The sequence below is a fragment of the Pristiophorus japonicus genome, chromosome 15 (assembly GCF_044704955.1).
Source record: "Pristiophorus japonicus isolate sPriJap1 chromosome 15, sPriJap1.hap1, whole genome shotgun sequence".
Taxonomy (NCBI): domain Eukaryota; kingdom Metazoa; phylum Chordata; class Chondrichthyes; family Pristiophoridae; genus Pristiophorus; species Pristiophorus japonicus.
Window position 1 is genome coordinate 130290759 of NC_091991.1, and position 13640 is coordinate 130304398.

General features: G+C 42.0%; 1 protein-coding gene across 4 annotated transcripts in view; it reads left to right on the top strand.

The window, feature by feature from the left end:
- The window catches only part of smg1 (SMG1 nonsense mediated mRNA decay associated PI3K related kinase), a 153376-nt gene that overhangs the window by 13666 nt on the left and 126070 nt on the right, over nucleotides 1-13640 (top strand). For 2 of the 4 annotated variants that reach the window (XM_070900928.1, XM_070900929.1), the window contains exon 2: nucleotides 7718-7881. The exons of 1 other annotated variant lie outside the window; for it this stretch is intronic. In XM_070900928.1, coding sequence (XP_070757029.1) covers nucleotides 7718-7881 — 164 coding nt within the window. Of the gene's footprint in view, nucleotides 1-7717; nucleotides 7882-13640 lie in introns of those variants that run through there. One more of the 4 variants, XM_070900930.1, reaches the window with a different exon arrangement.

Below are 13640 nucleotides of genomic sequence, written 5' to 3' on the forward strand. Positions count from 1 at the left end.
GAGGGGGGAGGAGGGGGAGGGGGGAGAGGGGGGGAGAGGGAGAGGGAGGCCAGTCCGAGCGCTGGTCGGGTTGGGTCCAGTCGGGGGGAGGGGGGAGCGGGAACAGGAGCGCGGGTCGGGTCAGTTGGGTGGGGGGGGGGGGGGAAGCGGGTGTCTTGTCCGGGCGGGGGGGGGAGCGGGTGTCGGTCTGGTCGGCGGGGGGGGGGTGCGGGGTGTCGGGTCTGGTCGGGGGGTGGGGGGGAGAGCAGGAGCTGGCCGTGGAAGGAGCCTTATTCACGCAGCCCCAGTGAGGCCATTCAGCCAGGGCTACGGGCTGCGTGCTTCGGGCCCCTCCCACACAGTTCTGGAGCTACTGCACTTGCATGCCCACTGTACGCCGCATGTGCAGAGGTCCTGGCACTGTTTTCAGCTCGTGCTGGCTGCGCCGAGGGCCAGAGGACCTGCAAATAGGTGGAGAATATCGAGGATTTTTTCAGGCGCGAAAAACGGGCGCCCAGCTCGGAGGGGTGCCAGTTTTTTTTCTTGTGGAAACTTGGGCCCGTGGTGTCACTATTGTGTGCCTGGTGTTGAGTTTCAAATTATAGTATAGAATGCATCATTGTTTAGGCCTCTTCCAAGAAATCACATTTAAGTCGGGAGTTGAAATTAGGGTGATTGTTTTGTAGTGAAGTCCTAATATTTGTCAAAACTTGAATGCAATGTTAAAAATGTATTTTATTTCAGAATGCTAAGGTTATACGTGGACAATTGTTTAGAACAGGTTTTCCTGGTATTCTGATAGATCTCCATCAAAGATGTCGCTCACAAAGGCTAGGTAGTTACAAATTGATTGTGTCCAGTGTCAGGAAGCAAAAATAAAACACCACTCAATCTCAAAGAAATTCAAAGTTGCCCAGGAATTATTTCTTTTAACATTGTCTCAGAATACTCTGACTGGATATCGTCTAGAATGTATGCTTCTAGAATGTATCCATCACCATGGCAATTGTTAGATCTGTACTAGTTTTGAAAACAGAAAGCTGAACATTGAGGATGCAAACATTTTATTAATGAGACATTAAACCCAAACAAGACTTTGATGTTTTTATGCATTCCTTTAAGTAACTAAAAAAATAGTTCTAAAATAGCAGTGATTAGAATGACTTGATCACCCTAGTGGAGATTACTGACTGTCTGTTAGTGATCTGTAAAGGCAGTAACCAGTCACGTGTCTCAGTGAACATAAGACCCTGAAGATTGAATGACTGTAAAAATAGATATGACATGATGTATTTGGAGAATAGTTTGTTTTTAAAAATGGCTTTGAACAAATAATATTGCTGAAATCTGGTAGTATCTTAACTACTCTACCTTTAAACCTCTAAGTTTTTAATTGCCAGTTTGAAAACCCAGGTGTTTTTCAGGCTCTTGGTATTAAAACAAATCAGTGAGAAAAAATTGAAGGTCAAAAGCCCCGTTAAAAAGAACTTTTATTTTGAACATTACTAAAACTTAAAACAAGAAAGGGACTTAAAACCGGTCAAATCAAACTAAATGACAACTACAGTTACTTGGACAATTTGTGGACACCACTTTTATGGGGTCCACCATCAGACTATCACTTAAGCCCTAGATGTGTGTTTTTTTTAAACTAAAAGTATAATTAAAGAACCCATGTTTGTTGTGGCTCATCCACTAACCTCCCAATATGGTGCTATGTTAAATATTGTTGATTATGCACAGGGGAGCAGTTGAAATTTTGCTTTAGTAAACAATGCTGAGTGTGACCTGAGATGACCTTTGATTGACTTCAGTGTTCAGGGGACCATCAGTTGGGTCACTGTCAGTGCCCTGCTGTGCTTGCCTCATTCATATCCAGGAAAAAAGATTTAATATAGTCCTCCGAACAGTTCCTTTACAGAAAAAACAAATTGTGCAACCTTGGTTTCTATTCATGTCAAAAATGGGGTCCAGAGATGCACATCACATTAATGACCTCAGAATGACGCCTATAGAACGCAGTGTGCTTGCTGATTTCCAATTCTGAGTTTTGGTAAGAAAACAATGGGAAATTTCAGGATTTTTTCCCCTCAAATTTGCAACGACATCAATGTTTTCGTGGTGAATCAGTACAAAACAATTGAGAAATTCCTTTAATGCCACAACATCTCATTGCCGTAATCAGAGGTTGATTGGTTTAAAAACTGATTTTAAGGTCTATATTTATCTTGGGTTAATGCCTTGAAGGTTATGATTTTGGTGAATTAGGATGTTGCAGAACTCACCACCATTAATTCAAATATTTTTCATAAGCTTTGTATATGTTCTGGTAATCCACTTCCATTGAGCAAACTGTTCAATGTAAGGGGTGGGGGTGGGTGGTAGAGGAGGTATTTGGAAGCAAAGGATGTAGGTTAGAGGTTATTACTGGACTAGTAATCCTAGAGAATGAGAATTCACATCCCACCATGACAGTTTGAGAATTTGAATTCGAGTTTAAAAACAAAGCTGGTATCAGTAAATGTTGCCATGAAGCTGTCTGATTGTCATATGGGAAAAAAACATCCAGACTGGTTCATTAATTTCCTTTAGGGAAGGAAACCTGCTGTCCTTAGTGAATAGTGGATCCCTGTAGCATTTCTCGTGGTAAATTGAATTATATTTCACTTTATAATCATTTTACACGCAATGCTCCATGTGTAACTTTGCTCACAAGATAAATTATGATTAATTCCTTTCATGCCACAATGTCTCATTGCTGTAATCAGAGATTAATTGCTGGTGAGGAAAGTTTGCACATTACCTGGTGCTTGTAAAGTTTCACTTCTAACCCATAAGAAATTACAGTGAAATGGCATTTAGAAATATGGCAGATACTGCCACTAAAGTTGTTTTTTATACTAGCGAATTTCCTGTGGCTTTGCATATACTAAGTTTTATAAACACCATGGAATGCAGAATGTATTCTGTGACTAGGACCAAGCTGTGTCCATTGAATGTCATAATGTCCAATTAATTTTAGACTTTGTCTACACCCAGTTTACTTAAGCTGCAGTTGAGAATGCTAGTTTCATTTTCTCTCATTGTTGAAGTCATTCAGAGGTTACAGATATTCTGGTTGCTATGTCAAATGACTGCTTCTGTTTCTTCATACTTTTGTACCGGACAGAAAATGTGTGCACGAAATATTGTTTTTATAATGTTAGCAGATCTCCCGTGGTGTTGCTCAAGATGAGCCAGCAGATGTGCTATAGCATGATAGTTACAGGAAGTACGCAAGGCATTAGATATAGTGGCAGGACTGAGGATATGGCGTTGCAAGGATGAAGTTACAATATTTGGAGTGGCTTGTCAGATGTGTTTTTGGATTGCAGAATAATTACCAACTGTAGCCGCATAAATGTTCCCCTCATGCACAATTACATATGTAAATTAATGTGTCATGGAGTGAGAAGATATTTCACTGCGCTATGAAATTAGGCGGTTATCATTTCACGTGGATATTTTGAATTTACGTGTCGCTTTTTTAATTATATAGGTATCTCTCTTTTTACCTTCCCACATGCGTGTCCACACACAAGATCATTTTCTCAATGGGATCAAGGTGGATGCAAGCTATTTTGTGGAGTGGGCCTTCATCACAATGAAGTTGAATTTAGTGAATTGAAGGGGATAACGTGCACAGGGAAGTTGATTGGTGGGGGCCGGATGTTGAACATATAGCTTTGTGGTTCTGGGTGATGAGCCTGCTGCTTTAGACCTGTGTGATTGACGTGCTCAGTTGGGGATGGAGATGATGCTTGGAGTGTGGTGGGGGCGGGGAGGGGAACGGTGGCGCGGGTGGAATAGCTGATGCGCATGATGCTGTGAGGAAATAGTTCCCTGAGGGAGGTGATTGGCCCATGGTACTCTTGGGACTGGGCGATTGTGGGTTTGCTACTTATGGGGTTGGATGCAGCAGAGAATGGCTAAAATGTGTGAAGTGGGGGTGATGAGTAGTTTGTAGGATACTGCACTGTTTGTGGAGGGAGGGTGCAGTGAACGGTGAAGATTCTTTAATGAGGAGAAGGATTTCTTTGTACCTGTGGGCATAAGTACAAATTAAATGTCCACATCTTCTGTGAGCGATCCATTCAATGGAAATTCGCACTATCTATTTGGTATTCACCGCTTTGCCGCACTTTTCTTTTCCTGGTATCTGGTTGGTTGGTTGCGGGCAGGGAGAGATGATGATATCGGCCGATCCAGCACACCTGAAGATACAGTTGGCAGTGGACTTTACTGTGGGGTACAAGAATTGGGCATTGAAATTCATATTGATTCGTATTATAAGCAATCCTTCATTGAATGTTAACTTTTGTCTGGTCGGCATTTTGATGCATCTGTTTTCAGAGATACTGATGGTACAAAAGAAAGCAAAGAACAGGGATAGACAGTTGAAAAAGAGAAACATGGAAAAAAACAACTTTTGAATTCCAAGGGAAAGGAATAGGCTTTAGGTTAAAAGACTATAAAATGATAGAGTGAAATGCAAATTAAACTGAGAAAACGAAATGAAGCCCAAGGCTTGACAACAAAACTTACCTGGAGGAAAAACATGGTGACTGGAGACTGCCATTTTTCAGAGAAGCTCTGTGAGGATGTTTACAGACTGGGAACAAAGCCACCAAGCCGCCAGAGAGTATAATTACAGCATGACACATTTACATAGGTAAAACACATTATGAATGTCGACACAGGAGATTATAATAAGAAAAGGTTGTCACAAAGTTATGACAAAAGGGGACAACAAGAAGTTTGAGCAGATGTAATATTTTAATGAGCTATATCCCTCATTATATATTAAATACACAAGGTGGACCACAGCATTATACAAGTAGGTGTTGTGTTTTTGTTTAAATCTCCTAACGTTACATGTGGAAGCATCATCTGCTGCTGTATGCCGCATATTCAAATTACCATGTTACTGCAAGCACTCTTCACCTGGTGGCGGTTAAGTTTCACGATTCCTTAGTCAATTGTCCACAGAAAAGACTGATGTGAGTTATGCTAAAATGTGTTTTGAGGTAAAACTTGCTTCATAGGGGTTGTAGCAGAACATAGGCACTAAGGAAGGCAGTCTAGGTTATGGAAGCAGGGCTTTAGAGGCAATCGGATAATAAACAATTCAGATTGGAGGGAGGGGGGGGACGATGGGGAGAAAACAGCAGGAAGCCTGGAAACCCACTCACCAAAGGATTGGGAGGAGTTGGTGGGCTGCTAAATTCTCTGAGTAGAAGTCCATGACCGACAAACTCTCAACGGGGTGAAGAGGAGGACGTCTTGAGACACCACAAAGATTGATTCAGCAAGAGGACCCAATAATTCTCTTGTGTGCCTCTTACCTTACTCCACCAATGCCTCTTGCATAGGTCTTGAGGGAAGGTCTTATTGGCAGGAGAGGTGGAAGAGCAGCTAAATGACCAATACTTTAATCAAGGGCAAAGCCTAGAATATTTGAGTGGGTTGAGGCACGTGTATTCGATCGCGGCTACACCATCTGCAAAAGATATTTTTCCCCCCTCAACCTGCTGTTGAGATTGTTTTCCTTGCTGTCCCTGCTGAAACGGAAATCACTGGTGGATGCACTGGGGGCTCCCCTTCCTCCCCCATCTGTCTTCCCCCATCTTCTCCTCCTCCATTCATCATGCCTTTTCTTACTTTATATTATCTTGATGTTTTTATTGTCATCACAAATTCCAGCTTCCTGTAATGGATCGCCTGGAGTTTGTTCTGAGGGATTGGGGCACACAAACAGCAAGTCTTGGCACACATGGTGAAATGGCCGGACTTTCTGTTGATTGCCATATAACTCTGGGCCGTATAGGCGCATTTGCAATTCTGGGAGTTGTAATGTGCTACCCTGATTAATTTCTTCATGTGGTTGACAGAATGATAATTATGGGAAACTTCATGAACTCAAGTCCTACACTTCTTAGAAGCTTTGGCAATAACCATTATTAGAACATTTTAAATAAACAATACTACTGTACAAATTTTTTTGGCTAACTTTATTTCCAATACCAAGTTCAGCTTAATGAAAAAACAAGATGGCAGTTTGAAAGGATTTCCACAATGGGCTGGAAATTGCGGTCAGAGGCTTCCAGTGGGTGAATGCCTCCGAACTGCAAGTAAACTCCGCACCTACCTGGTGCCTCCATACCTTCAAAGACTTGTGCTCCTGGGTCTGCAGGTGTACGTCTGCGTAAAGGCCCACATATCCCAGGGGCGCATGCAGTTCGCAAGTGTCCCTGGAATCACGTAGACCAACCCACCAAATTGCAAAGGGGGATTCCTATTATGCTTATGGGAATTCCATTTACGTACAGAACCCCCTAAAAAAAAACGCACACTTTCACAACACTGATATAAAAATAAATCATCATGTGGTCATAATTAATTAAAATACAATTTAATTAAACATTTAAATCGGATAATGTTTTTAAAAAAATAACAAACAATTTTCAAGGGGCCAAAAATAAACAAATTTTAAAGGTTTTTGAATGGTTAAATTATTTTTTTAAAATTATATTTATTTAAACTTGTGCGCTAGTAAAAGAAAGTACTGGCACAAGTCGTGAGCATTCGCTGGGCAGCAGTTGGGCAAATGCACTGGCGAATTTCCATTTCCTGAGGATTCATACAATCTGTCAAACTTGACAGATCGCAAGTTCCCCGTTTTCGCACATGTGCATCGCACGCATGGAAACCTGGAACTTGCGGGACACTTAACGACTGCGTACGATGGTGTACACGGTCATAGGTCCCCGGAAAATCCGGGCCATTGTTACTGGAAAAAGTTCATTGCTTTCGCTTCTGTTCCTTGCTATTGGGCAGCTGCTTGGTTGCTAATTTTTGACTGGTAGCTTTTGATCCCACTTGTGATCTCAACACTGATAGGTTCTCTATCTACTCAGTTGTGATTAGTTGCTCTTCAATGGGCTGCACCCAAAGTATGATGGGAAAAATGTGTGCAATCCTAAGTGTTGACTCTACCACTGCTTATGTGGGCAGTACAAACCTGGGAAAAGGTCAATGAGAAGGGCCATATGCATGCCTGTCTGTCTCTAATTGTATTTATATGACTGCTTTTCAAATTGATTTAACAACTAAGTCGCTTTCTGTAGAGGCATTTTGTCCTTTTTCTATGACTACCTATTTCTTTTTTAAAAAGATTATAATTGTGGGTTGTATCCAAGAACTTTATAAAAATTGCATCACTAATAAAGAATTGCAGTTACAAGGGAGATTGGGTTTTCAAGGACTTTTTGACACTAGTTACAAAGCAGAAGTGATCAAATCTCAGAGTTTGCGTTTTTTTAATGGGACACAATGCATATCACGGGGGCAGTAGAGTGAGCAGAACAGTCATCCTCTCTATTTAATAGAATTGTCTTAATAATAATATTGAGTCAAAAACACAGTGAAGGACTGCAGTCACATGCAGGCCAGACAGTAGGGTTGGCAGGTTCTCTTCCCTGAAGGATGTTGATGGACCAGTTGAGTTTTTACAGCAATCTTGGGTATTTTCTGTTGCTAGCCCAGAAATGACCAGGTTTATGGAATTCAGGCTCAGAACTTACCATGATGGGATTTGAACTCAGTGCCTGTAGGTTGCAAGTCCAGTATCATAACCACTACACTACCTTTCCCAATATATTCATAATTTTACTTTACTGTATGATGTTTCACTTTTTAGGATTGACAGTGCAACAGCCGATCAAGACAATTTAAAGTATCCTTTGGCCAGGGATCGGGGCGTTTCTGCCTCTTACGGATTGCATTCTACCAGTTCCGCCAGTGTGTCTCGGCATAGACACGATGATATTCGAATCCTCACTGGATTTCAAAATGAAGAAGGGGGTAAGAATAGCTTAAAGCTTTAACTATTTTCAACTCCACGTTCCTCCATTGCATTATCAATGAGTTTGATTTTCAATATTTCCTTCTAGTGTATATCAGGATTGAGTGTTTTACTCTAAATACATCAAGAATCTTCTAGTAACTAAACCTATATTTACTTCCACAATGAATAAATAGATTACTCATGATGAGTCTCATTAGGCTTCTGAATATTTAAACCCTGCATTTTTTTAATTGCTCCTCTGTTGCTTCCTGCTTCTTGAGCATTTTGCATGTTACGATCGTTTGTTAGAAAAAAATCTCATGCTGGGACAGTGTCTTGCTGAAAAATTAGCTACTCAAAGTCCACATCCTTATAATGAGAATAGGGTTTATTGAAAATCTGAATGCTAGTCAGAAAATCCAGTCAAAACAGTGGGCGGTAACATAATTCTCTCCCTTCCCCCCGTCCCCAGTTACAAAATCAAAACTTTACCATAATTTGACATTTACATTTTTAACAATGTGACTATAATCTTGACAATGTACAATTTATGAAAGATTTATAGTCCCAAGTGTACATTTTTTTAAAAATTCATTCTTGGGATATGGCCGGTGCTGGAAAGGCTGGCATTTATTGCAAATCCTTAGTTTTCCTGAGAAAGCAGTGGACCAACTGAGTGGCTTTCTAGGTCACTTCAGAGGGATGTTAAGTGCCAAACGCATTGGTGTGGGACATGTGTGACATGAAGGCCAGACTGGGTAAGGGTGGCAGATTTCCTTCTCAAATGGACATTAGTTTGGTTTTTACGACAATCTGGCACCTTTTGTGGGTAACACCTCTGAAGCTTTAATCACCTCGAGCTTCATCTTAAATGAGAGTTCTCTTCCTCTTGTTGCCCATGGTGGAGTGAATGAAGGCTTGAATGGCAAGTGTGTTACTTGGGAGTAAACTCTAGGATGAGATGGAGTATTCTCTTTTGTGTGCAAATTGGCTGCTATGTTTTCCTACATTACAACAATGTGTACACTTCAAAAGTACTTAAAATTGTCTGTGAAGTGTTTTGGGATGTCCTGAGGTGGTGAAATGCGCTATATAAATGCAAGTTCTTTCTCTTTCATGGGCAGTGTGTGGGGAAGGTCCTTGTTTGGGGTTACTGAGGATTGACTAGCTATCTTGACGCATTCCAAGTCTCGGTTCACCCATCATCCCTGAGCTTGCTGACCTACACTGTCTGACAACGCCTTAGTTTTAAAATCCTCATCCTTGTTTTCAAATCCCTCCATGGCCTCACCCCTCCCTATCTCTGTAACCTCCTCCAGCCCTACCAGCCTTCGAGATCTCTGCACTCCTCAAATTCTGGCCTCTTGTGCATCCCTGATTTTAATCACTCCACTACAGCCCTTGCTTCCAACTGCCTTGGCTCCAAGCCCTGGAATTCCCTCCCTAAACCTCTGTCTTGCTACACCTCTCTCATCCTTTAAGATGCTCCTTAAAACCTACCTCTTAGACCAAGCTTATGGTTACCTGTCCTGATATCTCCTGTGATTCTGGGTCAAAAATGTTTATAGTGATATCTCTCTTGTTGAGTGACTTTGGATGTTTTGCTACGTTAAATGTGCTGTATAAATGTAAGTTGTTGAGAGGAAAAAACTCCAGAGATCCAGTATGCTAGGAAATCCATCCTACTCAGTTTTATTGGTCTTGAAACTTGGTTTAGGCAGAAAATTGCTGCGATATTTTGCAACCGGGAGAATCCTCAGCCTGCGCTATTAGCTGCAGATTGCTGTTTAATGTACAGACTTTGAAGAAGCATGTATTGACTTGTCACATTTGCATTGTGGAATGTCAACCATCATCCAGTAAGTATTCCATTATCGTTTTGTAGAAATTGTGATGCATTTTTTTTTGAAAATTGAAACTTTTTGGAATGAAGAGGTAAAGATGCTCATAAGACACTTGGGTGCGATGGGCTGCTGTTGCCTCCGGGAACTTGTTTTTCATTGCTTTCAGGGGTTGGAGAGGAGATTACCAGAATTAGTTTCCCCCGAATTCACCTCTGGGTTTAAAAAAAAATCTGTTTTGACTCTCAGGAGACTACACAGCTGCTGGTGGGTATGTCACTCCACCTTGAAGCCTCTCCTTTAAAACTCACCTCTTTGGCCAAACATTCATTCACCCCACCTAATATCACTGCCTTTGTCCAAGTATTGTTTTAGCCTGAATTATATTTTTGTGAAGCAGTTTGGAACTTTTTCTATATTAAAGGTGCTATACAGATGCAAGTTGCTGGTGTTTGCTCTTGCTATGTTGTGTGTTTTGAAACTTAACCTCAGTGATGGGAGTAAGTGAGGTGGCTGTTTGATGTCCGGAACAGCCTCTTTGCATTGAGGTTGCCCTCTGCCTTGTGCTGGTTCCTAAATTGGCTCCACTACGTTGACTCATGGGGTGATGCCTGGTTCTGTTGGCTTTCAGCCTCTGACGTTTGGGAGAGAACACCATGTGTGTAACATTTCCATGAAAGGCACTCCCTCAGCACAGAAGGAGGCCATTTGGCCCATTGTGTCCGTGCCGGCCGACAGAGCTATCCAGCCTAATCCCACTTTCCATCTCTTGGTCCGTAACCTTGTAGCTTATGGCAATTCAGGTGCCTTTTTAAATGCTATGAGGGTTTCTGCCCCTACCACCCTTTCAGGCAGTGAGTTCCAGACCCCCATCACCCTCTGGGTGAAAACATTTCTCCTCAAATCCCCTCTAAACCTTTGACCAATAACTTTAAAGCTATGCCCCCTGGTTATTGACGTCTTTGCTAAGGGAAATAGGTCCTTCCTATCCACTCTATCTAGGCCCCTCATAATTTTATATACCTCAATTAGGTCTCCCCTCCGTCTCCTTTGTTCCAAAGGGAAAAAAAAGCCAGAATATCCAATATTTCCTTTTATAGCTAAAATTTTCCAGTCCAGGCCACATCCTCGTAAATCTCCTCTGTACCTTCTCTAGTGCAGTCACATCTTTCCTGTAATGTGGTGACCAGAACAGCATGCAGTACTCTAGCTGCAGCCTAACAAGTGTTTTATACAGATCAAGCATAAACTCCCTGCTCTTGTAGTCTATGCCTCGACTAATACAGGCAAGTATTCCATATGCCTTCATAACCATCTTATCAACCTGGCCTGAAACCTTCAGGGATCTGTGGACATGCACTCCAAGGTCTGTTTGTTCCTCTACACTTCTCTGTGTCCTACCATTTATTGTGTATTCCCTTGCCTGGTTAGCCCTCCCCGTGTGCACTGATTTGCTTGGGAGAAGAGCTCCGAGTAGCAATGAGGGCAACAAACCTGCATACTGGCTCACTTCATCCAAATAGGACAGCGTAGCTGCTTATAGACTGGAACCCAGGGTACCCAACAGCAGTCTTGAGTATTAATTAGAGATACTCCGACTGGGCTTGTGACCCTCATAACCCACAGGCTGTGCTGCAGATGGATCTGGAGTTGCCATTCACTCCAGTTCTGTACAACGGGACAGATGCAGCTAGTAGATTCTTCCACTGTCATTGGATTGAATGGAGCAAGTAACTGAGTGTTTTGAGATGCTGGGCTCATGGGTGTCATTGAGGTTTCGTTGGGTACATCTGTAGAAACAGGTGACCTGTTAGAATAGTTACATAACTAAAGTTAGTTATAGTTCGCTGTGGGTATATGCTTGCTTGCAAGAGGAGGAAAAATGACAGCAGAATACGAACCCTGATGCCTGCAGCTTCACCATGGATCATTCTCGCTACCTTTCTCGGGCACCACTATGTTGAACTGTTCATACTGACTGAGGACTCTAGCTCCATGTCTGTCTGCGCGCCCCCCCCCCCCCCCCCCAGAGATATGTCACTTTGTGCTGCAAACTGAAAAATAGAGCTGAGAAGGCAGAAGTTTGACGAGCACATAGAAGAGTCACGGCCAAGTTGCCACCCTGTATCCCAGTTTGTGTATGAATAGTAAATGATCATGAAGGCTAGATGCGTTGTATGCTTACTTTGTGAGGTCAGCTTTCCAATTTGTCATACACCAACCATTGCAGTTTGAAGTGGCAGTAGTAGTGGACCCTGCTGCAGTAGGGTATGCATGTAAAGCTTGGACAGAACTGTTCTGTAGCATGCAGTCTCAATAATGATGTAACTGGGTGAGAAATTGTTCATGGCCTGAATACTTTGATCATCTACTCGATATGGTGGCTAGCTGTTGACTTTTGTTCCTCATCTGCGATCACATCCTGTGTAACTGTGTTCTCTCTGGTAGCCACCTCCTACCAAGCGGACTGCACATCCTTTCAGTAGGAGGGTGCCCTGGGCCAGGAACACACACTTGCTGCACTTCTTAATCAATTCACCACCCGTAAAATTCCAACTGAATGTAGAGATACTTTGCATCTTTGGCCCGTCATGATTCTTTCTCTGTACAGCATCGATGTAACAGCCCTTTTTAAATGGCAGTTTCAGCCTTTCCGAGTGGAAGCTGCTGATGGCAAGCTCTTGGGTTGGCTAATCTGGACCGGGAGTTCACTGAATAATGAATGAGGCTGGCCTTGAAAAATCCTGCAGAACTGGCACGATGTTAGCAAGTACCAAGTTTGCTGCTCCACTGTCGCTGCTCTAATATCTACTGTTGGGGAATAAATGCCCGTTTATTTTTCTATGAACTATGCTCAGTTGTGTGACCTTGGGTTAAAGACAATATTGAACATATAAACCAAGATTAGGTTCGTTTGTGGAAAAAAAAAGTAAATATTGAAACAAGAAATAATTATCTGCTTGTGTATAATCAGATGAATATCTTGCCACATCCTTCTATGGATTAGGGCCGGGGCGGGGGGGGGGGGGGGCAAGAAAGGAGGAGGTAAGAATAAATTTCCAGAATTTTGTGAGTATTTTTGATCCAATACTTCAATTACTTCTAATATTTAATCAGCTGTCTTTTGAGCACATTTTCTCAGAACTGTACCAGTGTAAGGAAGGAAGTTTGCAATGTTAGCTACTTGGGTTGAAGCATAGGTATTGTCCGCTTACACCAATGAACTAAGGACCCTTAATGATACTAATACTCTGATTTTTCACAGCTAACTGATACAGTGCTAGCTTCATGTAGATAGCTTCTCTGAGCAGTGGAGATGTATATAGCAATCTGCCCTCCCAGTGTGGAGGGAGTGACGAGAGTGTCATTGTATGCATAGGCAGATTTAAGTTTCAATGTTACTTTGCTTGAGCACTAACATTCCTAACTGCTTAGTATAGATTTGGAGATGCAGTATACTGAATACTGCTCTTAAGCATAATCATTTCAAACTTCATGGTTATATCTAATATGCAGAAGTGGCTGTGTCTATTTAACAAATAGACATCTTCTATCCCATTGGCCATGCTTGCTTTCTCAAGTGAAACTTAACACCATTGCTGTAGTTGTGTGTGCTTTTCCAAAATCAATGGTAACTAAGTATGGAGATGAATAACTAGAAACAATATAAGCATGATCCCAACCACAGCTTAAATTAAGCAGGTACAAAGAAATCGTGACATAAGAGCACCACATAGTGATACACAGATTGCAAGTGCTAGCCTGAGTGACCACAGATGCCGTACTAAACTAGCATGATGAATCTCTGCATGGTACTGGTCCCAAGTGTGCTGTGTAATGGGGCATTTGTTTGTATCTTTAACATCTAATTATCCTTACAGTCATAACTGTTTGAAGAAATTGCTTGGGGCTTATAAATTCTGCCGCCCCTCTTT